Raw genomic sequence first — 24,453 nt, 5'->3', positions numbered from 1 at the left:
ACAAAAAAAAAAAAAGTTTGTAAGACCATGTGTGTGTGTGTGAGTGTGTAAGTATGAGTGTCAGTGTGTATATGTGTATGTATGTGTGTGTGTGTGAGTGTGTGTGTGAGTGAGTGGGTGGGTGGGTGGTTCTGTCCTTCGCGCGTGTCCGTGCGCGCTCACGCCCCCCTGAGTTAATATGCAGTGTTTATGGCCACATGCATACAGTATCTACATGCGTCATGCTCCGCGCCGAGGTTCAGCGAGTCCATTTGAAGAAAAAAAAAAAGCTGACAGACAAGTTGGTTTGAGAAGCAGGCGAGCAGCAATTAGTCGCTTCCTCTGGAGGTTCTTTCTTTCTTTCTTTCTTTCTTTCTGTCTGTCTTTCTTGTCTTTCTTTCTTCTCCAAACTAATATTCAAATGACTTTCACAAGGGGGCACTTGCTGCACTTCAGCCAGTGAACGTTGTGGAAGGCTTTTATTTAAAAGCTGAAAAATGTGCGTAATAATAACGCAACGATGAATAAAGCATTTCATGTATTTATTTATATCATTGTGTCCTCGTTATAAGGCAACCTGGCACCAACATGGAGATGTAAATCTATTCAAACACCAAAAAAAATCTCCACTTTTATCTGATGGCAGCATGTTTAAAGTGAACATTAATCAGTCACACACTTGAATACACCCCAAGAATTGCATTTTCTTAAATGTGTCTGTTTCAGCCTTAAATGGTCGGGATGTGCGGAAAAAAACCAGGTACAACTCGAGTTTAAGAGGATTTATTCTGCACCTTTGTTGTGCATCTGCTGTGGGGAAGGTGTCAGCCTTTAACATTTAGAAATGAAACCAGTTTGCTGAAAGTTGTCCTGCATGTCAGCCCTGAAAGAAAAGAGGGACGGGACTGCAGCGTGTTGCGTCTGGTCTATACAGAGGTAATGAAGTGAATTGCGTCAGTGGCGCATGCAGGGCAGGCTTGAAAGTGCGCCTGATCTGGCCAGGCGGATGAAAGTAGAGGCGCACTGTGGGGAGAGAGGAAAAAGTTCTCAGCAAGGAGAGGCAGGACTACTCTTACGGAGCCCCTGCAGTCTCACTTTTTTATGCCTCGACAAGACTTTCCCTGCCACCCCTTTGCATTTTGGCTCCGCAAAACCGCTTTTACGCTTCCGAGAGAGAAATCCTACTTTTTCACTAAAGTGAAAGCACCAGCACCATGGAGCTGCTCTGCCTCGAAATGGACACCATCATAAGAGCTCGTCCCGATCCGAACCTCCTGTGCGATGACAGAGTCCTGCAGAGCTTGTTGACCATAGAGGAGAGGTTTCTACCCCAATATTCCTATTTCAAAGGCGTCCAGAAAGATATCCAGCCGTTTATGAGGAGGATGGTCGCGACTTGGATGTTGGAGGTATACCGAAACGCAAGTCTTATTATTTCCGTGGTTCGACTTTAAAGCCTCTTGATTTGTTTTCTATTGCTGCTTTGGCGAGCGCCGTTTGCAATTTTTGGACAGTAGATCACACTTGTTGCTCTCGTTTCCGACTGCTTATTCCTCGTATTAACCAAATGTGTCGTTTTCCGCGATATATTCCCATTTTTAAAGTCCGCCTCGCGAACGACGGTGCTTATGAAAAACTTCGAGCTGTGATATCGGCGACACCGGAGAATTTCCTCTCCATGCCTCGCACGTCGGCCGCACGGGCTGCCTGTTGATTCTTTAATGTTATTATTTTAGATAGCCTGAATATTTCCATGCACACGTATGCACTCGCCGATGCAATGCTTGCCCCGCGCTGCTTATCGCCATGTTGTTTTTTTTACAGGAGCGCTTGGGCTTTTAAGAGGACTTTACAGTGTCATAAACGCAATAACAGCGGTTATAAGCCATCGGCAATGACAGAGGAGGTTCTTGGGTGTCCGCTGAATATAGAATTGATCCCAAAAAGCGTTGCGAACATTTTAGGTATCTATTTTAAATGTCGGAAGGGGCGAGGGCCTTATCTGTCGTTTTGGTCTTCCCCCCGTCGCAAAGCCTCTCTCTGGAATTATGTTCGATTTTTGACACTCGGTCCAATATTTCCGGTCATCGTCCGCCTGTAAACAATCTCGAGCCCCCGAGCTTTATTTTCATGTAAATATTGTCAGAATCCGAGCGACTGGAGATTTTTAATTAATTTTTGAAATATATATATCGGGTCGGCGGTGACGCACATCGGACCAACCTCTCGCGACTCGCCTTTTATTTTGACATTTTCTTCCTATTTATCGCGCATGCATTTGGATATGAATTGTCGGGTCTGATGTGGAAGACCCCCCTGAACATTATGGTGCGAAGAAAATCGCTCTAGATAATTTATTTGTATTTTTAATTATTTTATGAAAATATGACGAATGAAAAAAAAAACGTGTGTTTCCGTGTGCTGCGCTGTCGGGGTGTTTTTTTGGCTCGGCTGATTGTGACTTGAATTCATTTCTTAGTGAATGAACTGCAGGAATGCGACTCTATTGACACTATGTGTCCGGGACTTATTTCATTCCCAGTAAAATAATCTATTTCGAATTAATTTATGATGTCGCAACCGATTAGGGCTGGGCGCAAATTCTTGGCCGTGCCCCAACTATGTGTGTCATTGAATTTATATGTGCTCTTCATGTGATTAGACTTTTGTTTCGTTATCTCATAAAAGTTTTATATACATTTCAAGTGCTGGAAAACAAGTCAGGTCACCCCAGGGTGGGTTACTGATTCCAAATGCTGAACATTGCCGCATTGTCTGCCCTCTCTTTATTCAGGTTTGTGAGGAGCAGAAGTGCGAGGAAGAAGTTTTTCCCTTGGCCATGAACTACTTAGACAGATTTTTAGCCGTGGTACCCACCAAAAAGTGTAACCTGCAGCTGCTGGGAGCAGTGTGCATGTTTCTTGCATCCAAATTGAAAGAGACTCGTCCATTAACTGCAGAGAAGCTTTGCATCTACACAGATAACTCCATCAGACCACAAGAGCTGCTGGTAAGCAACAGTTGGTTTTCACAAAATTCACACTTTTGAGGATTCCTGCTGTCCTCGCCAGCTGTTTGAACATGGTGTCATGATATATGAATGTCTTTTATTTCCACATCATGCTTTTGGGGAACTTCACCTGTTTTTAGGGGGCACACGTTCACTTTTGAATACACTCAATTTTTAATCACTGCAGCTCAACACATCCCACACAAACACAGGTGCTGCTGTCATTTCACCCAATCTGATGTCCGGTCTCTGGTCTGGACTGCGCCGTCATCATTAAAAAGCAAAAGCCTTTGCAGTGAATTGTTCCACAAGGGCTCCCTTTACTGTACAGGACCCTCTGGGCTTTTACAGTATCCATCCAGTCTGTGCAGTCCTGTGCAGTGGTCTCCATCGCCATCTAGTGGCAAATATTTGCACAGAGCAACGAGGTCAGCTTGAACTCCAGCCAAAGTTCTGACTCTGTTCCTGTCGGCTAGAGAGGGAGAGACACAGAGAAATTCAAGTTTGCCTTTTACAGTTCAGCTCTCGTCCAAAAATAACCGTGGATGCACACATTTCTGATATTATGTCATGCTGCGCTGTTTCTGACTCTGGCACGTTTTTGTTTTTTTTTTGCAGCGCATGAAATGTGGCTCGCAGTCAGGAGCGATGGTGCATGGGGGGGGGGGGGGACGCTGTGTGTCGTCTGGAGCACAAAAATGTCATTCCTCTGTGTCCTGTGCTTGATAAGGCCCCCTCGGTTCTGATAATACCAGCCGCCTTCACCAGCGCAAACCAATTAATTAACTCAGTTTTCCCATCAGATAAGTGTTTCCCCCACTGCTCTGTGGTGCTACATAAACATTCCTCAGTAAACAACAGCCAATCCCACCCATGTTGTGAAAGAGGCCACATATTATGATTCAGACGTGGCTGATGGTTGCAGGCCTGCCTCGCTGCCTGACTGGCGGCTCTCTCTCCGGCTCGCCTGGTTGATTGCTGCAGAATATTCGAGTTCCTGTCGGTTTTGTCGGTCGCTGATAATTTTTCTGGAATGTGTTTCTGCTCGGGAATATTGTGTCAGATTCACTTACCACGCTCCGCAGTGAGGGCCTCAACGGTCAGCGTGACAAGTAAACAGAACGTGCATTAAAGGGGGGAAAAGTGCTGCATTGTCAGCCGGCGGTGGGCTTGTATAAAGCAGCGCGTCACGCCGCATTTTTACAAGAAAAACTGAGTGCGTCCTACCTTTATGTGCACGTCTGAAGACAAAGCCTCCAGTCCTTGAACTGGCTTGCCGGGGCCTCTTCTCAGTGTCTCTGTATAAGGCAGTATTTTGGCTGACACACAGATACAGGAAACAGAGATCAGCTGCTCGGGGCATGTGATCGTTTTTTTGTCCTCGTCTTTGGTAACAATTTCTTGTAAAGAGAACCGCAATTTTCAAAGAAGGTGTGACCAGAGGAAGGCAGTAGAAGAAGGAAGTGGGTGCCTGCCTGCCTGCCTGCCACTCTGTCAGCACAGAGTCTGTGTTGCAAGGTTTGTCATCGTCTTCTGCTGTAGGCTTGAATATTGCTAGCTTGGCACTGATGGTGAAGGCTTCTGGGAGCAGGAGGCAGCCATGTTGCAAACATTAGATTCCAGTAAGTTACTGAGGCTGCTCTACTGCATGGGAAAGCAAATCATTCTGGGACAAAAATCTGTTATGAAAGCCATGATGGAGATGGGTTTGGCTTTTTCAAGGCCACATTACAAATGGAGCTGTTTATAAGTTAACGCTGCGAGTTCTTCTTTGAGCACAGGCGTGTATCTGAGGCAGCAATGCGAATCAATCGCAAGAGCGTTTGTCTTTGCAGGGGCTACTCCCCCCCCCCCCCCCCCCCCCCCCCCAACCAACCCCCAGTGTCTTTATTTACACCCCTGAAAACACAGCCTGCCATCGTGATTTGCATATGATCAAATAATTGAATCTTCGCGATACTGGTGGCACATCTCCAAGCAAACATGGGGAGATGTCTTTCACCTTTAACTGAGATGCTTTTATTTTCTCATTTCCTCTCACATGATTACAGAACAACTTTTTTCTTTTCTTTTTTTTTTTTTTTAATGGAGCCTTTCCTCTCCCCTCTCTTTGCCCCACGGCATCAAGGAGATCAGAAAAGCATAGCCAGGCTGAAAAAGGTCACTTTGATTAGAAAATTGCCAGCTGGTGGCGGGTCAAGTCAGTGGCAGCCATATTGAATTGTCTCATGACTATGAGTCCATGTGGTCTCTCGCTTGCTCTGAAAGGGAAAATGAAGAGCATCCGTGGTCCCAGTCACAAGGCTGCAGTCCGGAACCAAACCACGACATTTTTTCCCAAATTAGTCACCAACTCTTCGGTTAATCACCTCCTCCTCTAGGAAGTGAAAGTAACAATACACTCTAAGAGAAGAGAAGACCACACCTAGTGTCCCACACACACTCACACACAGACACTCATCGAGACCAGCATGTCATCACATTTTGCCGAGAGATCCATAGTGAACTGATTCACATTGGTTTAAGTCAAACGCTGCACCAAGTTTATGTTTCCTGTGAGCCAGAAATATGCTGTAGATTGCTTGAAATAAAGTCTTTAACTAAACTTGGCACTTCATGTTGTTTATATGAAGAATAAGTGACAAAACATCACCTGTTGCGAGGTTTAATTGACTAAATGATGAGTGGAATGAGATGACATTAAATGTGCACTATGTAGTTTTGGGGAGGAAAATGCCTTTTTTTATACCTAAACAAACTAAATAAATAAACTCTTCATTTTCATGTCCTTTAAGGTACACAAACTGACCTTAAAGGGCCAATTAGTTTCATTCTGTTTTACTTTGTTTATATGTGGCGGACCCTGCCACCTTTCTAGCTTCAAACAGTGTTCCGGGTGCCTTACTTTCCTCCGAGAACAGCTTGTCTAGTCAGTTATGGAAAGTTTCTGAGTTTGTATTATTACCTCATTGATATTGCAACCAATACAATTCAGAGTTTCAATTTGGTCTACAAAACAACATGGTGCCCCTTTAAATACTGATAAAGGAGATTTATCGCTGATCCTGCTCAACAAGCACAGCCTTCCTATCCATTTTCACTGTACAATCAGACACACGCACGCACACACACACACACACACACACACACACACACAGTAGAACCTCTAGTGGGCCTCTTTAGGAAAGTCCCCAGATGCCAGACAGACAGACGGGGAGGGAGACAGTGTTGTGAGGTCACCTGGGTTGGTGGCGCTGCTGGTGTTTCTCTGTCCCAGGCTCGGCCAAGCAGAGACTAACATAATAACAATCATGCTTAACCTCCACACATATAATGTACGGGGCCAGGGGCCCACAGAGACACGCTCACTCACTTCAGGCAGTAGTGTAAATGTTAAATATGTATGCAAATATGGGGTGGTACTTTGTGTCATTTCATCTTTCTAATTCTGTCTCATTCTTGGTTATCTCCCTCTGTTCGCTACTCTCTCTGTCCGTCTCTCTCTGTCTCGCTCTCTTAAGGAATGGGAACTGGTGGTGTTGGGGAAGTTGAAGTGGAACCTGGCAGCAGTAACACCGAACGACTTCATCGAGCACATTGTAAGGAGGCTGCCGCTGCCCGAGGATAAGCTGGCACTTATACGCAAACATGTCCAGACCTTCATCGCCCTCTGCGCCACAGGTAGGATGCAATGTCGGACACGCTCGAGGTCCTGTTGTATTTGTCCGAATAAAGTGAGATGTTAACAGATCCAACAGATGACAATACAGAGTGCGATGTCATCTTCACATCATATCTTTTTCCTTTTTTCTTTTTTTTTTTTTCTTTCTATTGGTGTTGCAAGTGACACTGATCATGGACAAGCTGCCAAGTCAAACCAAACGATAATGGCTTGCATCAACATACTTTCTCATGTTGCAAAATGTCTTTATCCACACATTCTTCGCCCTCTTCTCTCAATAACATGCGGCAACAACTCTGTTCAGAGGTGTGCTGCGGGCCAGTCACGGCCCGCCGTAATTGAAGTGAGTAGCATTACCTCCGATGGGAAAGTATTCGGCCTGAGAAAAGCATGTGTCATGGAAGACATTTCAGCGCTAGACTCTTAAGTCTCACGTCCATCATTAGTCTTCTCCCAGGCTGGTATGTGGTCATGTTGTTGAGTATCAGTGGCTTCCAGAGCATCCAGTAACACTTCAAAGCAGATTGAGCCCGGTTCAGGGGCATTCCCATGTCGCACAGGGTCGAGAAGAGGAATGGACAGGGGTGGAGGCAGGCAGGCCATTGTCTCTTCTGCTCTTGAGGTGAATTGTTCCCCCCGAGATCAAACATCCAGCGAGTCGTGGGAGGGACAGGGAGCCTTTAACATGATCTGAAGAGACGGCGAGGTCGGAGACGGAGAAGATGCAGGAGGGAACAGGGAGTGAGGGAAAAGCCAGAGGAGTGTATTGTTTTTGCCCTGCCAATTCTGAGGCATTTCATGTTTTCATATCTCTTTCCCCTGCCGCCTTCCTTCCCTCTTTCTCTCCCCCATAACTTCTCACGCCTCCCCGCCCTACAGCTGGAGGACATGATAGCTTTCCCATGTTGAGATTCACCATAGGGCAGGTTTCTCCTGTTTTTTTGTCACTGCCACCAACGCATTCAGACTGCTAATAATGCAGGGGTGTCGATTGAAACCGGCATTTGTCGGCAGTCCTTAACGTGTTTATGGTTTTATCTTGATAGTGACGCAGCAAAATACACATTTAACCCACAATGAGGCTGTTTGACACTCTTTTTTTTCTCACTGTCTGGGTGACCACCACCACCAGCTTCCTTTTTTCTGCAGGAATGCTAACTGCACCCCCTACCAACCCCCCATGGGAAACAGCCTCTTGTGCTGACATCATTCAGAGGAGTCTGTGTGTGTAGTTGGATGAATAAATACGAGGGGAGGTGACAGGTATTTACAATATAAAGTGATGGAATCCCCTTGCACTGATTGTGCAATGGATCTGAGGGTGAGAAAAGTTTGCAAAAGTTCATTTCTGAAGGAGGAACGCCTGTTTTCTCTGTTTCTCCCCGTCCCTCTCTCACTATCTCTTGCTCTCTTCCTCTCCCTGTCTCACCCCGCATCTCTCACCCCTTGCTTTGTGCCAGCGGATTAATGTGTGGAATGACAGCGTGTCAGTGATCGGACCTATTCCCAAAGCAACATTGTGAAAGACTCAGCATGCACTTTGTCCTTAATTGCTTCAATGAGGCAGTGGAAATAAATTTACGAGCCTCCAGGAGTCGTCCTCCCTGACATTGTGTTTTAGGAGAGAAACTTTTTCTGGAGATAGCTCTGGATTAGCAACAGGCCATTTATCTGTGTATGCTCTCCTCAGACTTGTATCCAGGCAAACACTGAGAGTGAGGGCAAGGCAGAGAAAGAGAGAGCGCGGGTGAGTCAACAATTTGGTGCATCTGAAGATCTCTGGGAATTCGAAACCCCATTTGTGGAACGTTCCCAGCCGTAAATCTTCGGGTTATCTGGTGAGAATCCTCCTTGAGACATCCTCCGACCCGAGCGGAGCGGAGAAGGTAAAGGCGCAGCAGAAGGAGGAGATCTCTCAGGAGGATTTACATTTGCAAGACAGTTGACAACGGGTCACCTGTGGCCTTCCTATTTCATACAGTCTCATTCAACCCCACCACCCACCACTACTCCCGCCGCCGCCGCTGCCACCGCCACCGCCGCCGCTGCCCCCATACTGAAAAAGAAAACACGCATAAAACCACGGCTCTCTGTTTTCAAGGGAACAAGAGAGAGAAGAGTGGAGTGGAGAATAAGGCCTCTCATTCCTAATGGCTCCTCTCTTTTGATGAAACAGTTCCGTTCGGGCCACTCGGTGGGATTTTGTCAGGTGGCGCAGGCTGGCTCTGTATTAATTAATAACATTGGCCGCTCCTTTCAGGACTATGCAAATGGCTCGGGAGCTCAGCTAGAGGCTGGGAGAAAGGAGACAAAAGGCTTGGCCCTTACATTTCATATGCAGAGCCATGCGAGGGTCAGCGCTGCGGGGCCACTTGATAGGAAACACCAGCGTTTCCCTCAGGCAGGCCGCCGGATAATAGCCCAGAAACAAGCTCATTAAGGGAGATTATGAACCTCCATTCCTCCACACAGACACCGAGCACTCCGAGCTTCCTCTTCTATTCTTATTCAATTGAGGTAAAGTGGGAGAAAGGACGGGGTGCAGGGGGCAGACAGATGCACCCCAACCTGTCTGCTGCAGTTATTGAGCTCCGTCTTCTTGCCATATTGGCAGGGATTATGGTCTATTTTTTTTTTTTTTCATATGGACTCCAATAGCCCTCTCTGTAATGGTATGGATGGAATGGTGACAATAGTCATAGAAGTGGATCAAAAGAAAATTCTGGAGCAGGGCCAACAGTGCTGTCCAAGAGAGAGTCAATTGTCCTGAGGGAGACAATTACGAATTTGCTACAAGTTTGGATGTAAATAACAGGTGGTTTAAGTAACTCTCCAAATATTATTTGATTACTTTCGTTGGTGCGTGGAAGTGTCTTTGGACTGTTTGAAGTAACTAGATGATTAACTGGTTAGTTTCCCTGAGACAAACTAATGATTCACCAGCCAACAAGCATGCGAGAAGTCAGGCTTCGCTGCATGGCTTCATTTTCCCTCATGTATAACGGCACCATGTGTCCTGTAGCTGAGGTTTTATTTAAGGTATTTAAAGGGGCACTTTGTTGTTTTGTAGAACAAATTCAAGCTAAGAAATTTATTTATTTCTTTTCCATAAGTGAATATACAAGATGTTCTCTGAGGAAAATAAGGTCCCCAGAACACTGTTTGAAGCTAGAAAGGTGGCAGGGTCCGTCAAAGATAAACAAAGTAAAACACTATGAAGTTGTGCCGTCCTTTAAGGTCAGTTTGATCGTTCAGTTCATTCAACCATGAAAATCAAAGAGAGTTTGTTTATTTAGTTTGTTTAGGCGTAAAAAACAGTCAAGGAAGATCTTTGGCATCTGATTAAACTTTCTTCCTCAAAACTACATAGTGCCCCTTTAAAAGTGGGCCATGTACGATAAACACCCTACACTTTAAGAAGTTTTCTCACACAGTTCTACCCAAATTCATAAACTGTTCACACTGCGGTAGTATACAGCATACTCCATTGTTTGGTCTGTTGGATGACATGCTTACATACGCAAAGTTCCTCCACTGTATTTAACTTTTATTTTGAAATAATGAAGATATTCACAGAGGATCATCAGAGCTCTCCAAAGCTGACAGATTTTTCTGTATCCTACAAGGAGGGAGCCTCAAATCTTTCTCGTCTCCAGGAAGAGACAAACTATCTGCAAACGTGTCCATTTTTATGCAACCGTCAAAATGTTTTCAAATGACTCATAAGACCTCTTTTCATCTTAGCTGTTACGTCTCACTGGTCCAGAGGCAGGAATGTTCCCTTGTAGCTTCCTCTCCAAGTGGCTGCCGCAAGGAGAATCCCCTCCAGGCCCAGCTCCGCATTCTAGAGATGAATGATTCATCTCAGACGTGGTCAATGAAATGGTCTCTACTGGTGTTTGTTTACATAAAAGCCCCTTCATGTTTGATGAGTCAGAACCCTAACAAATTAGCCACCTCCTCCGACAAATTATCATCTCTCCGCAAGCTCCGCTGATGTGAGGAGTCACGTCCGGTCCGACTGCACCGTCGGCACATGGAGCGGGGAGAAGCTTCCTGACAGTATGCGCCCAAAAATGTGACACGCAGAGTGAATCATCGAGTGGCATGTCCTGAGTCCCCTCCTCCCCCTCCTCCTCCTCCTCCTCCTCCTCCTCTCCTTCACCTCGCTGGTGTAATCAGCACCACACTATAAATACTGAGGCCTGCTGAGTCACACCAGAAACACAAAGACTGAGATTTTTTTGCGTTCAAAGCTGCAGTTATCCCACCGAAAAAAGTTGTAGGAATCAAAATGTTTTTAAGCCTCCATGTTTACCTTGGAGGTCAAGCTGACCACAAAGACTAATATTTGTGATCTGAAGCAGTAAGTAAATGTTAGTGGAAGCTGGTTTGACCTGTCATGACACCAGAGGGTCCCCCGTCCCACATTTGATCGCTGATACTTCTGACATTACCGCCCATGCAGCTGTGACAGTGGATTCTATAGTGCAAGAGTGAAGCGAGCTGTCACAGGATGCTGCAATTAAGGAGGAATTCTGTTTTTTGGCAAATGAGTTAATCAGCGTTTGAGCCGGGGTGCATGACTCAAATTCTCCTCAAACTTCTGTTTTTTGTTTGTCTCCGGAGTGACAGCCGGGGATAAGAGGTAATGGAATATGACAGATATCTGTATCAAGTTATTAATCGGTAATTACTCCCCTTGCTGCATGTGGAAGAGCTCCATAAGCCCAGTTGGGACGTTGTTTTTGGTGTGTTGGTGTGTCTGAGCAGCTCTCTACAGGCCATGTTTGGACTACCAGGCTGTGTTGCATTAGTGGTGAAACTGACTGTCATGCCAACCCCGAAATTATGTTTGTTTTTGGCCTTAATCAGTCAACAGGCCCTGGGTCCTCGTAATGCTACTCCTTTAATAAACAAGGTCAATAAGCGCTACATGTATACAACACAAGACCCTGATTTATAGCCCTGGAAAGAGAGTCGAGGGCGAGAAGGAGAGGTTTTTTTTTTTTTCTTTCTTCTCCTGGCTGTTGTTCAACTTTCCAACTTTAATTAATTTACAAGTTTAATGTGCACACTGTGCATTGCAGCCACCCAGGAGGAGTGGGCCGCGCGGGGCAGCAGACTGTGCGACCAGAGGCCTGAGGATGGTGTTTCAGGGGGTTAGGAACACGGAGGAATGGAGATGAGGGGGCGCAGGGAGGAGAAAGGGCCATTGAAGGGGGTGAGAGGCGTGCAGGCCAGGCCAGCCAGCCGCTGCTCACAGGGAGCTTTCCATCGCAGGCGTCCCCACTCAGCTACATACACTGTTTATCCTCAACATGAATATCAATGAGGGCCTCCTAAAATACGGCCATTCTTCGCCCCACATGCAGCAGCCACCAGGCCCGAGTGTCAGCCCGCATCGGCTGCACGCGCGCGTCCTTGTTCTGCTACAGACCTGTCTTGTCTTGAGTGCGAAAAATCAGCTTGCTGCCCACTGCCCGCCACTCAGCTCTCCCACAAACCTACGTCTGTGCTGTGTGTGTGTGTGTTTGTGTGTTTGTGTATGTGTGTCTGCATCTTAAACCATGCAGCCATCAGTGCATTGTTTCCCCCTTGCGTCTCTTAGGTGTCTGCCTCCTCGCCTGTCAGTCTGCGCTCGCTGCACACGTACAGTAAATCCGTGTATGCCTTTGTCCTTTTAGCCCTCTATAGAAAGTTGTGCTCTTACAGCAGTGATGTAATGCCGAGGGGCTTTGTGTGCTCTTTCCTCTTGGCTCGAGGTAGCCTTTAATAAATCGCCCCTTGGCAGAGGCCCAGCGGCTAACACAGGGGTGTATAATAAGTTCATTTATTTGTCAACACTGAGCCCACAAGATGAGAAAGCGCCTGGCTGTGCATGTTAAAAAGGCAGTGAGGGGCTGCCTTTACAGCTATCAAAGGGCCTACCTCTTTGATTCCAGATTTTTGAAAAAAAGAAGGAAGAAAAATCTCCTTCAGAGCCATCGCACGCAGTTTGCTTTGCAATTGAATATGGCAATATGTTAATGTGCAGGCTGTTTCTATGCCCCCACTGCCCACTCCTCTAGCCCATAGGTGGCCCACGAACAGAGGCATACTTGTGAGGCGGGGGGGTGGGAGGCAGGAGGTGAGGGTCGCTGGAGGGCGACTCTTTTCTTCTTCCAAAGCCTCACAAGAGTCTGGACACAGACTTGAGAGTGATGTGCAATCGGAGTTGTCCACCCCCTCTCCTCTCCCACCAAGCCCACCACCTTCCCCTTCTTTTCTCTTCGTCGCCTTGTCGCCACACCGTCCATCCCTCCTTCTTCATCTTCCTCCCCCCAGTCGACCCCCTGCCCCCTCCCCTGTCCAGCCACGCTCTTTGTCCAGCCTGTCTCGCTGAATTGGTATCAGCGGAGAAGGGATGGATGCTGTGTCTCTCAATTGGGTGAAATGAGGTGATGACTCTGGACAATGGAGTCACACTCCTCTGCCTTCCCTCTCGCAGGCCCGCCACTCTATTAATATGCTAAAAGATAGGAGGGCCGCCAATGCAAACCGCTGCCTGTTGTAGCAACAAAGACTGGGGCATGTGTGCCATTCACTGGCCCCATCTAAGCAAGCCATGTGTTGTCCAAAAAGAAAGGTAGAAGTTGAGCAAGACATAAAGAGAGAATTGAGAAAAGGAGCGAGTGTGTTTGTGTGTGTGTGCGTGTGTGTTTGTGTGTGTGTGTGTGTGTGTGTGTGTGTGTGTGTGTGTGTGTGTGCGCGCGCGCGTGTGCGTGCGTGCGTGCGTGTGCAAGTGTGTGTGTGTGTCTGTTTGTGTGTATGTCTCTGTTTGTGAAGAGAAAAACTCTCTCTCTCCCTGCCTGTCTCTCTCTCTCGCCCTCTCTCCCCCTGTATGCCAGTTGCCTTGCCTTTTCGGGCTTCTGGCCCGTTCACAAGCTGTCTCATTTGCATTATGAATGACAGTGAGGGGAGCTAACAAGGTTATTGGTCTTTGAGATGCACGCCTGTGACCACACGTGGAAAAAGGACCTACAGCAGTGAGCATTGGCAGAGGCACTGAGCCTCTTTATTCCTCCCTTTCCAAGCGCTATGGGGCTTTTTTCAGCGAGCACACGATTTACTCAGGAGATGGAAGAAAAGGGGCCGGGCTGGGGAAAGGGGGGACTCGGGTGGGGAGCGGGGTGAGGGTGGTTGCTTTTCAGCTCCTTTACAAGCCAAGTGAACCCTCATTATCCAGGCCCCTGGTCATTAGTGAGCACTGCGTTCAGGCCCGGTGCAATAGAGGGATTATTTATTAGCTGACTGCTAGATTACCGAATCATATTGTCTCTGGGAGGGACGTATTTGTGGAGCGTATGAATTGAAAAGTGCAATTTAGGAGCGGCACCAGGTGAATAAAAGAATGAAAAAGAAAAACAGTTTGAGTCATTTATCCACTGAGCTTCAAATTTAAGCACCGAAGACACATTTAACTAAAATTTTCATTCCTTCCTTTTAACAGATTTCAGATTCGCCATGTACCCTCCCTCCATGATTGCCACAGGAAGTGTGGGGGCTGCAATCTGCGGCCTACAGCTGGACTCCACCGACCAGTCACAGTGGGGCGACAGTCTGACAGACCTGCTGGCCAAAATCACAAACACAGAAGTGGTGAGTTTGTTTTACACTGATTTGGGCCGGACACACACATTTTTTTTTTTTTTTCCAAAACAACAACTGAGTTTAAAACATTCCAGTGTGGTCTTGTCAGTAAAGGTTGGGCTGGGACCTTGATACTTGTGTGTGGAAAATTTGAGTGGGGATGTTTCTGAGTAATTTTGAATGTGGAGGAGGAATAAGTGTGAGTATATCTTGTGAGATTAGTTAGGTGCTCTCTGGTATTTAGATAAGTACAATTATTGCTCTATGATTCAAAGCTGAATCAGCTGCCGAACTCTCCAGTTGGTTTACATTTCCAGCGAAGTGCCACAATTAACTCATCTTTCCACCCCTGAAACGCACACTTTTACGATCTCTGAGTGTTAACAAGAAGATTCTGCTTTCGTCACAGAGACTAGCTACTTCTCTGAGGGGAAATATCCTTGTTATTTATGTCAAAAGTTAAAAAATGCCACATGTTTGTCGAGGTTGTGTGTTTGCGATAGACTCACATTTGGCCTCTTCGCTGGGATTCCACAAACCCATTTTGAGGGGATTTTATTGCCAATCGAGTAAAAAAAACAAAAACTGCAAATCTGAGACCAGAAAAATGTCTTCATTAAAAGAAGCTCATCAGTTTACACGCAGCCCCTTCTGTCATACACTTGACTGGACTGAGAGGTGGCATGCTGCAGGTTTTTTTTCCACCTCTCCATCCGTCCGGTCAGGCTGCTCAGGGCCCCCTCGCATAAAGAATCCTCTAAATCGAGCCAGGTTGAGAGCATATACAGTATGCTCTGTCGCTGACAGGAATGCTGGCCAGGCCGTTGTGCGGCTGTCTGGGTACAGCGAGTTTTGCGGTGGTGGGTGAGTTGAGTCCAAACACAGGCAGGGCCTCTACTGACTCGGAGATGCCTGGCTTTCATCACGTGGATGGGTGAGGGCTTCAGCTTGCTGTAGCTGGCTGTGAGGGTGGGCAAAGCTGCAGCATAGGTTGATTTATTAAGTCGTTCTTTATTAGCCTCTCTGGACAAATTAGTCTTCTACATTTGACCCATCTTAACTATTCAGGAGCAGTGGGCAGGGACCAGCTCCGGCTCAGACGCTGCAGCCTTGGCAAAAGAGCGCCTATTACCAAACATGATGAAAAAAAGGCTTTTAGTTAGTAACAGCAGACTTCATCCAAACATGAACATTTAGAGTTCATGTGTGCTTACCGCGGAGGGAGCGGATCAAAGGGCACGACACAGATCCCGAGCCTCAGCCCTGGTATGTTCAATTCTGTCCCCAAAAAGAGCCGAAGAGGGAGGAGGAGGTGGAAGAAAGCTGTTGAAGTGTGAAAAGGACACTGGGAGGGGGTGTCATGCCTTCCCTCGCGACAATCAGCCCTCTCTCGTCTCCTCCTACGGTCCATAGTGCATCGCCGCTGGAAAGCATGGCTCCCTCTGGTGCGAGCTGTGTGAAGTCTCGCTCAGCAGCTGAGGAAAAACAAATAGCTGACCTCAGCAGCACAGGGCCTCAGTGTGTTTAGGCTGCGAGGTCTTTTCGACTTGAGGGAATTAAGTCGCTCTGTGTCTCTGATCAACTCCTCACATTCCTGGATTCAGACAAGCCATGGCTCGCAGTAAACACGGGAGGCAAAGCAGAGGGCCACCCTCCCCTGTTCAACATATAGAGGAGGCTTTAGTATAAACTGTGCCACGATGAATCCAGAACTAAACACTTTTGGAGAGCATCTTTTGGTCTGCATCAGATTTGTGCACCGCTAGTGTTACAACAGCATTAATAAGCGGTTTCAGTGCTATTTATTTTCTGTCACTGTTTAAGGGTTAAGGCTTTCACAAACATAAAAAAGAGGAAACGGTGATCAGTGACCTAGTCTTTGGAAGTCTTACCCTATCTCCTTTACCCGAAAGCTGCATCACTTTATACTTTTCAACACCCACACTCACAGTCGATTTCATCTGCAGGCATCAGGCTGGAGGTGTGAACCTGCGTCTAAATGTGTATACATACTGTCTTTGGTTTTGGCCGGCAGTGTAGAGGCTCGGCAAGATGGTAGAGCTGCGTCCCGTAGCCAGCCGGGCCAAAGAGCCAGGCAAAATATGAAGGCAAAGCAAGTTTGGCCAACCTCTGCAGCTGCTGCTGCCAACAGCATCATGGCCAACGCCACCCCCCTGGCACCCTGCTGGCATCTGTGGTATCCAGAAGCTGTGGTTTTCCAGTGGAAATGTGATAGGGCCAAGTCACCATCTTGGGCCGCTGGAAGAATGTTGTGCAGCCTCACATGCACCTGGTGTGGCCAAGAGGGGCTCCCTGTTAGGGACAGCAGTGTCTAAGAGCCAAGTCATAATGTGAAGGGAGAAAATATGGAATTTGTGACAATGTGTTGAGTTTCTGGTGGGAGACTAATCAGTTGTGACTTCACTGAACTGTAGAGGTCATCTGCAGTGACAGAAAGAAAACTAGAATACACTTTATGCTACAATACACAATTTAGACTAATAATGAGCACATGAATGTGTAGAGCTTCCCTTTATTCTTGAATGATTAATACAGAAAGTAGAGGTTCAAGAAGTGCAACGATGTGCAAACACCACTTCCTAGATTTTATCATCTCATTTTCTCTCTGTCTCTCATTCATCTTTTTTTTTTCGGTCAGGGTCACTCACCAAGACACCGGAAACACATTTCCCCACTTCTCCCTGTCGTCCTGTTTTCATTCCTCTTTTTTTATCACCTTGGTTTCCATTGTGGCCTAACCATCGCTGAGATGTTCTCGTTCAAGCTGCACAATGGGCACATGTGAATTTTTAAATGTCTTCAGAGTGGGAACAGTAATATGTTGCTTGCGACAAAGATGCATTTATTAGGAAAGATGATCTCTATTAACACAGCCCGTGGCGTCACCATTTGTGGTGTTTCGGCATGCGGCGCTAAAAAGTAAGAGAAAGGTCACATTTTCTATTGTAACTTGTGGAAATTCGAGTCATGTGGTGACTCCTCAATTCCAGTGTCAGCCTCCGGATATTTCTTCTTAAGGCTCCATGGGATCTGTAGTGTGTGTCTGCCTGTGTGTTTGTTTCAGCTGTCTGACCACCAAGTCCTCCCAGAGTAGCTAACGCTGTCTTGTGTGGTGCAGTCAGCAGTTAAAACACATTCCATGGCTTCACACATTTCTTCCTTTTGGTTTTGTCTGTCTGCACGACTTCCCCCCCTACTGCCAGTGTCACAAAGGCCGCCCGGGGAATCATGTGCACGCCTTGATTTGTCAGAGGGACAGATTGGTGCAGTGTGATGTATGTTTGAGGCAGGGCAGATGGAGGACGGTAACAGCAAGGGAGGATCTGAGGTGGTTATGTGTTTTTCCGGGTTGAGGCTACAAAATAAGATGCTCGAGTATAGCACTACCTCCCATGGTCAACTTATTCAGTGCTGTTGGCCTCCTCGGTATCCAAGTACCTAGAGCTTCTCTGAAAACAGTATTGGTGTTTCCAGTAGTCACACACTGAAGTCATTAAAGTTTCTCGAATAAAGCCCATGAGGCTTGGCATGGGATCCGAGACAGGGGGAGCATGTCTTTTAAGAAGTGAAGGCGTACATTCTTGCGGTAAGACACAGGCAGTTCCTTTACATGTTCTTCGCTTTACTTAATTTTCTCACAGGAATTGAGCTTTTATGACCAATGGGGCACATGTTGTTGGGAAGATCTTGTGTTAGTGTGTGTGTGTGCACACGCCCATGTTAGCGGCCAACCTCTGGAGGAGATTAAGGGACAGACGCTGGTCGGGTTTCGTCCACGTCAGACCCATTGCTGGGGGAAACATTTTCCCTGAGGCACCCAGCCCAGATCGGTCCAACCTCATCAACATCAAATCATTCTTGACAGATTGTGATCCAAAAAACTCTCCCGAGCTAATCATCGCTCGATGCTGGAGAGCTCATAATAAAAGAGATGTTAAGGCAGGAATTACTTCCTGCTGACTTCAGATATCAGCAAAACCCCTGTTGGCTGAGGCATTTTGTCAGTGGTCATGTAATGGAATAGATTTCTTGGTCCTTTAAGGAGATTCCACTCGTAAAGAAATCCTCCATAACAGTGTCCACATGTGCAGATTTTCAACAAATTGCCAGTTTTTGAAAGTTGAGTTAGAAGTCAAAAACTGGTGTTTCTTCCCCGTGACAACACGGTACATGTCTCACCCTGTAATGTGTCATGCTGTTTGACCTTTGACACCGTGACCTTTTGTCGCTCACCCGTGAGGAGCTCCCGACGAGCAATTCTGATGTGAGCGAGGTCTCAGTTCTCATTTCATCAAGGCCCAGCGGCACCAGAAGCTATAACGCAGGCTCAAACTGTGGCCCATCAGGTTTAAATTAGCTGTAAATTTCTGAAGAATGTTTCCCCGCTCCACATGCGGTACACTTTCACCCATCCCTCCGGCCATGGGGCGCTCTCAGTCATGTTTCCCACAAGGCAACGGGTAATGCATGTGTGTGTGTGTGCGCGTCTGTAGAGCTGAAAGCAAACCACTCTGCTTCAGTTGCATTCTTGTGTTTCACCACCAGAGAGCACTGCTAACTCTTAATCAGCTCAGGAACTTTCACATTAGTTTGTTATTTCGGAATATATTTAAAGGTTGGCTGTTCCTCTCCTTCTCAAACACTCTTGCTAACAATCCATTAGACACTCCTTCCCCTTTACCTTCCCCCTCCCCCCCCCTTCATGAGCTACGCTGTCCCCTCTGTCAACCCTCCATCAGGGAAGGATATGAGGGCTCAGCGCTGTTGAGAGGCTCCTCTCCCAGGTGGATTCTCAGATTGCCGCCGCGGCCTTTGATGGTGAAAGGCGAGCCGGCCAGGTCTCAGATGGATCCCCTGCAGGCAGGCAGGCACACAGACTGGCTCTCGTTAAAAAAGCACCACCTTTGTGTTCCCACAGGAGGTGGATGTAATTAACATAGCTTTAGTACTACCTGTGTTTTCAGCCGCCGTTGTCAAGGCTACTTCTGTTTGGGTTTTGTTTGGTGGTGGTGGTGTGGGATAGGTGGGTGGTTGGATGGGGGTGTGTACGCACAGACATGCGTGTGGGAACGCATGTGTGTCGGCATGTGCACACGAGCGCTATAGGGGAGGTGCTCAGTGCACAACCCTGGTGGGCTGATGTAATGCCTGGGTCTGGTCCTTGTCTACGTGCAGCCTTGGCAGTAGTTGGAGCTGCTAGGAAGTCGGTGGTCATTTAAAACCCGTGACCTCCACTGCCCAGGGGCCCCTCTGCTGCCACACTGGGGGGCCCCCATTTGTCACGCGTTGACAAAAGTTTTCAGATTTCTCTTGGTTTTCACGATGATGGCTGCAAAAACCAATTTCCGCAACAATAAACTGTGGCACTTATCTTTTGATTCGACTGAAACAGGCCAAGCTTTTCTACTCGCCTGGGTAAAATGAGAATATACCATAGAATATTTGCAGAAGACGCGTGTTGCAAATAGCTTAAAATCCACTGCATTAAATCAGACACATAAATCAAATATTCAAGCAAAGTTTTGCCGACTTGACTTGGAAATTAGAGAACTGTCCTGACCCCCATTAGCACATTAATTTGGGTTTCTACTTACGTCTTGTCCTTCCTCTGTTGTTTCACCGCAGGATGTTCTCAAAGAGTGCCAGGAGCAGATCGAGCGCGTGTTGGTGAGCAGCCTGCGCGAGGGCCGGCAGCAGCAACAGCAGCAGCAGCAGACGCAGAGAGGCCCCAGCGGGAAAGGCCTGGACGAGCTGGACCAATCCTCCACCCCGACAGACGTCCGCGATGTCAACTTGTGAACCGCCAGAAGAGGGGCATCATTGCACAGGATTTTACAAAAGAAAAAAAAAGCATCATGAAAAAAACCTCAATTTTCTTAAAAGCAGAAAAAAAGAACAAAAAGAACAAAAAATGTTAAAAACACAAGCCCTTTAAACGAAAAAAGAACAATGCTTGCTAGTTTTTTGTGTAGATTTTCTGTTCTTCAAGTCAAAAGAAACAAAAAAAACAAACCTGCCCTACGAAATAGATTTTCTATGATGTTCTAGTCTAAAAGCGACAAATTTGATACGATGAAGCTCTGTGGTGCCTTGGATATACAGAAGGGAAGCCAATCATATTTGCGTTCTGCCTCTGATTGTATAGTATGTCCTTTAAGTTATATTTTAACCATAGCTTGATGACGAGGCTGTTATGGTAGAAGTTGTGGAAACCATTCAGAAAAATGCATACATGGGATCACACTGGGGCTTCAGTTTGTTTCCTCCTCTGTTTTGTTTTCTATGAGTATTATCACTATTACATCCATGGACGTGCTCGAGCTCCTCGAGCACCACGAGGGTCCACGTGTGTGTCGAGGACGAGACAGTGGAAGCCGTGAGAACATTGTGCTATAAGTTGGTGGGTCCCAATTCCACGGAAGAGACAGAATGATAATAATTATTAGTAGTATTAGTAATTATTATTATTATTATTAATATTATTATTGGAATATTTTGGAACTGAGTAGTAGAGATCAATAAGCTCCTTTTGTCAGGCTGCTTGTGTGTGTCAGTTTGTGGGTGTGCAAGTGAGTCTGCCCGCTTGCATGTGCGCCTGTGCGTGTCTGTATGTGTGTCTGTGTGTGTGTGTGTGTGTGTGTGTGTGTGTGCGTGCGTGTGTGGTGTGAATGCTACATGTGATCCTGTATCTATATTAGCAGTGTGCATTCTGTGGCGTGAGGCACTTGTTGCAAAAGTCAAGTCGTAGACTTACGTTCTATATTAAAAGACTATGGAGCAAGCAGAGGCTACACATAATACTTTGTCCATCAGTATAACAGGGCATCTAAGCTATATCACTGCCTCCATGCATTAACAATGTCTCATGGTTTCGTTGTTGGCCAACAATAAACTCATGTGCATGGACTATGAATGAGAGAGTTAAGCGAAGGGACTTTGTCTTAGAGCCCCTTACCTTTCTAAAAAGCATTTTTCCAGACTCAGAGGTCAGGTGAGGTGTTTGTTAATTACTGCCATTCTGTTAATGAAATATTGCAGATACTTCATTCTTTTTTCACATTGTTACGATATAGTGTTTCCTTAGTTGTGAAAGGCTTCGAGTCTGGACAGAGTAGTAATGACCTCTCACGTGTGCCAGCGTGCATGGCTCACGTGAAAACCGGAGAGGACGATGTCTTGAAGAAAGTAAGGCTTTGCTTTTTAAAGTCTGGAGGATGTCAGGCTCCTCTGTATTCGTTAGCAGGGTGGGGACAGGGTGCGGCGTGGAAAGGATGAGAAAGACAGGGACAACAAGAAGTCACTGTGGAAGCACAGGATGGTAGGGATAGAGAGGATCTGAGTGGTGCAGGCGCATGCTGCTGTGTAGGAGATGAGGATGATTTACAGCCAGTGGCTGGAAGATGTAACAAACAAAAAGATGGCAAAAGGCCTCATAATAAAACGTTGACATCTGCCATCTGACATATTTGGATGGGATCAACATTAACTTCTCAGAATGGATGTCTACAATGACTCAGCTAAGTGAAAAGAAGCGTTCTGGGTTTCCATTTGCATGGAAATGAAATGAGGAACTAAGACTGTACAGTGCCAGATCATGTGAGCATGAACTTTCTTGGGGGGTGGGGTTAGAGGAGTACAGGTTGATGATATACTGTCAATGCATCTGGAGTCCCACATAGGGTTGTTTTCAGCTCCCCTATATGATTTCAATGGCAAAGCACTTTGAGAACATGCTCCCCAGGAGATAAGTAAAATGAAATGCGTCGGGTGGTGATTGGAGGTGAATGGATGTTTCTTTTCTTTTTTTTTTCCTTGTTAGCCTTTTCTTTGGTTTACTTTGTAGGGCTGGTTTCCCAATCATCAGACATACCCTTGTCAAGCAAGAGTCACATTAATAACAAGGCTTTCCACAACTCACGACGAGAGGACATTCCGAGCGAAGAAAAAAACATTCCTGTTCAAGCAAAGTGCAAGTTGATGGGGAGTCTGAAATTTCGAATCGCAAACGCCAATATGAATTGAAAAAACGCCTACACACAGAGTTCACTGATCCATGGGTTCTGTTTGATTTTCTTTTATATTGTCAAGAAATGAATTTTTTTTGTTTTTACTTGAATTTTTTCTTCATATTTATCTGCATCACAGCCACAGATAGTCACACAGGGCAGCGAGGAGCTCCAATAAGGTGGTCGTAACATCCCGACATTTGCACACGTTCTCCAGAGGGCAATGGGGTTTGCATTTTTTGAGACAGAGCAGAGCCTTTGTTTGAAACCACCTTAACTGATGTGCGTTGCAGTGGTTGGTCAGTTTTCTATGGTGCTGGCTTGTGGAGTTCAGTGTCTGTCAGTGAACACATGTGTCCCCTGTGAGCTTTGCTGCTTCAAATCATTGGCAAGGGGGGTTCATCAGCCAGACAGACATCAGCACAAAACAAGAGACGGATGATTATTTTTTTTGTTTTGTTTTGTTTTTCATGGGACACGTTGCTTTGCCACAGCAAGGTGTCTTCGACTTAATGCTTGAGTTTTTTTTCTTTTTTTTTTCATGTGACTTTGCTGCGTGTGTGTTTTGTCAGACTGAAGAAAAATGTGGGGATCTGTAATGTCTGAGTGATGTTTTTCAGTAAAACTGGGCAATTTAATGACACATGTTGCCAAAACATCCCCGTCTGAATCTTTGATACGACCCCTTCATTTTTTGCCTCTGTTTGCCTGATGTAAGCTCTCTCCCAAACTTAATGGTTGTGATTTTTCTTTCCTGCAATTTATTGTTGCATGTGTTATATATTGAGACCACCTTTTCAATTTGTGTTTGATATATTTTATGGGGTGACCAGACCCGCAAAAGGGTTTTTCTAAGATTTAGAGATACTGTATTCCAAAGTGAAGAGAGGACAGAGGAGGAGGTGTGAAGACATCAAGAAAAAAGTGTCAATATTTTTATTGAGTTATTGTTGTCTTTTTGCGCTGCTAAAAGCTATGAATTTGTTTCATTTATACAAAAAAATAACATTACCTAGTTGTGATGTGTCACTTGAGTGTGCTGCTATTTTATAAACATTTGTATTATAATATAATTATTTTACTGCTTAAGAGATACATTCAGAAAAAAAAAAACGAAGTAGATGGTGATAGAAGAACATGAAATGAGTATTCGACTGGAAATGTTCTTTGTACAGTTTGACAGTTTGCTTAGATAGCATGTCTCCTTTCCCCCTTTTTTTTTTTTAAATCTATTTTGCTCTCCTTCTTCAGTCACATTCTGCATCAGTGGTATTTCCTATACCTCAGGATTACTGGACAAAAAGAAAAACATAAACAAAAATCCATCGCCTATACCTCTGCAGTTAGGGAGCCTGGAAACGGAGGAGAAAGAATACAGTTTGGGGGGGGGGGGGGGGGGAAGCAACGACAAATTAGCATTTTTGTGGATGATTCTCGCTGTTTTAGAGGGGAAACAACTTGCTCAGTGAGATGGGAGACAGGAAATATGCAAGGCTTCCACTTGGACTTAAACCTATATTGGAGGGGGGGGTGGTGTTTGGGGGGACACATCAACATTGCAGCGTCTATCTCCGAGGGGGTTTGTTCCGTAGATAGTTCAAGCATGTTCATTTCTGTTCATGTTGGTGCTACATCTTGCCTGCGTGCGAGAGAGAGAGAGAGAGAGAGAGAGAGAGAGAGAGCGAGGGAAAAACAGCATTCCTATGATGGCCAAAGTACAGTTCTTGCTTTATACAAACACAATCGCTCTGAATGTCAGTAAACATGGATTCTTGTATGTGAGAAAGATATGCTTTGGTCTGAATTAATCTGTCTGTGCACCATTGTAACTGCCACAGAGTAATGGGCTGAGCTACACCTGTCATGTCCAACCATAAATATTCTGATATCTGGAAGTTTCAATGGTGCAGATTTCCCTTTGGGTCCCCCCCTCCCCCCTCCCCTCCACTATAACTCATGTCATGTACCTCAAATGTCTGTTGCACAACCTCTGTTCAATAAACTTCTGCTTTAAAGGGTGTGACACCACATCAGCTCACTATTTCCCACGCCTGTGTTCCTTTTGGGCTCTGTGTTTGATTGTTTCATGATCGATAGACTAGCTTGTGTGCGTGGGTGTGTGT

General features: G+C 46.0%; 1 protein-coding gene and 1 long non-coding RNA gene across 2 annotated transcripts; one reads left to right on the top strand and one right to left on the bottom strand.

Annotated features, from left to right (window-relative positions):
• The first annotated feature begins 932 nt into the window (after positions 1 to 932).
• Positions 933 to 24,371, top strand: ccnd2a (cyclin D2, a). The gene is made up of 5 exons (XM_030425298.1): positions 933 to 1,388; positions 2,774 to 2,989; positions 6,511 to 6,670; positions 14,164 to 14,312; positions 19,950 to 24,371. The coding sequence occupies exons 1-5, from the start codon at positions 1,194 to 1,196 to the stop codon at positions 20,121 to 20,123; spliced, it is 894 nt and encodes a 297-aa protein (XP_030281158.1). The 5' UTR covers positions 933 to 1,193; the 3' UTR covers positions 20,124 to 24,371.
• On the bottom strand, positions 3,073 to 4,505 carry LOC115586342 (uncharacterized). The gene is made up of 2 exons (XR_003984859.1): positions 4,217 to 4,505; positions 3,073 to 3,461 (listed from the first exon to the last, which is right to left on the bottom strand). It is a non-coding gene; the product is annotated as an uncharacterized LOC115586342 (long non-coding RNA).
• Positions 24,372 to 24,453: the final 82 nt, after the last annotated feature.

Source organism: Sparus aurata, chromosome 8 (genome assembly GCF_900880675.1).
Source record: "Sparus aurata chromosome 8, fSpaAur1.1, whole genome shotgun sequence".
NCBI lineage: Eukaryota > Metazoa > Chordata > Actinopteri > Spariformes > Sparidae > Sparus > Sparus aurata.
Note: the sequence above shows the minus strand (reverse complement) of the source record. Positions and strands in the feature narration are given on the sequence as shown.

Excerpts from the sequence above, each read along its gene's own strand:
- ccnd2a (XM_030425298.1), top strand. The coding sequence starts at position 1,194 with ATGGAGCTGCTCTGCCTCGAAATGGACACCATCATAAGAGCTCGTCCC. Across the intron at positions 1,389-2,773 it reads TCGCGACTTGGATGTTGGAG|GTTTGTGAGGAGCAGAAGTG; the intron begins GTATACCGAAAC and ends CTCTTTATTCAG. Across the intron at positions 2,990-6,510 it reads TCAGACCACAAGAGCTGCTG|GAATGGGAACTGGTGGTGTT; the intron begins GTAAGCAACAGT and ends CGCTCTCTTAAG.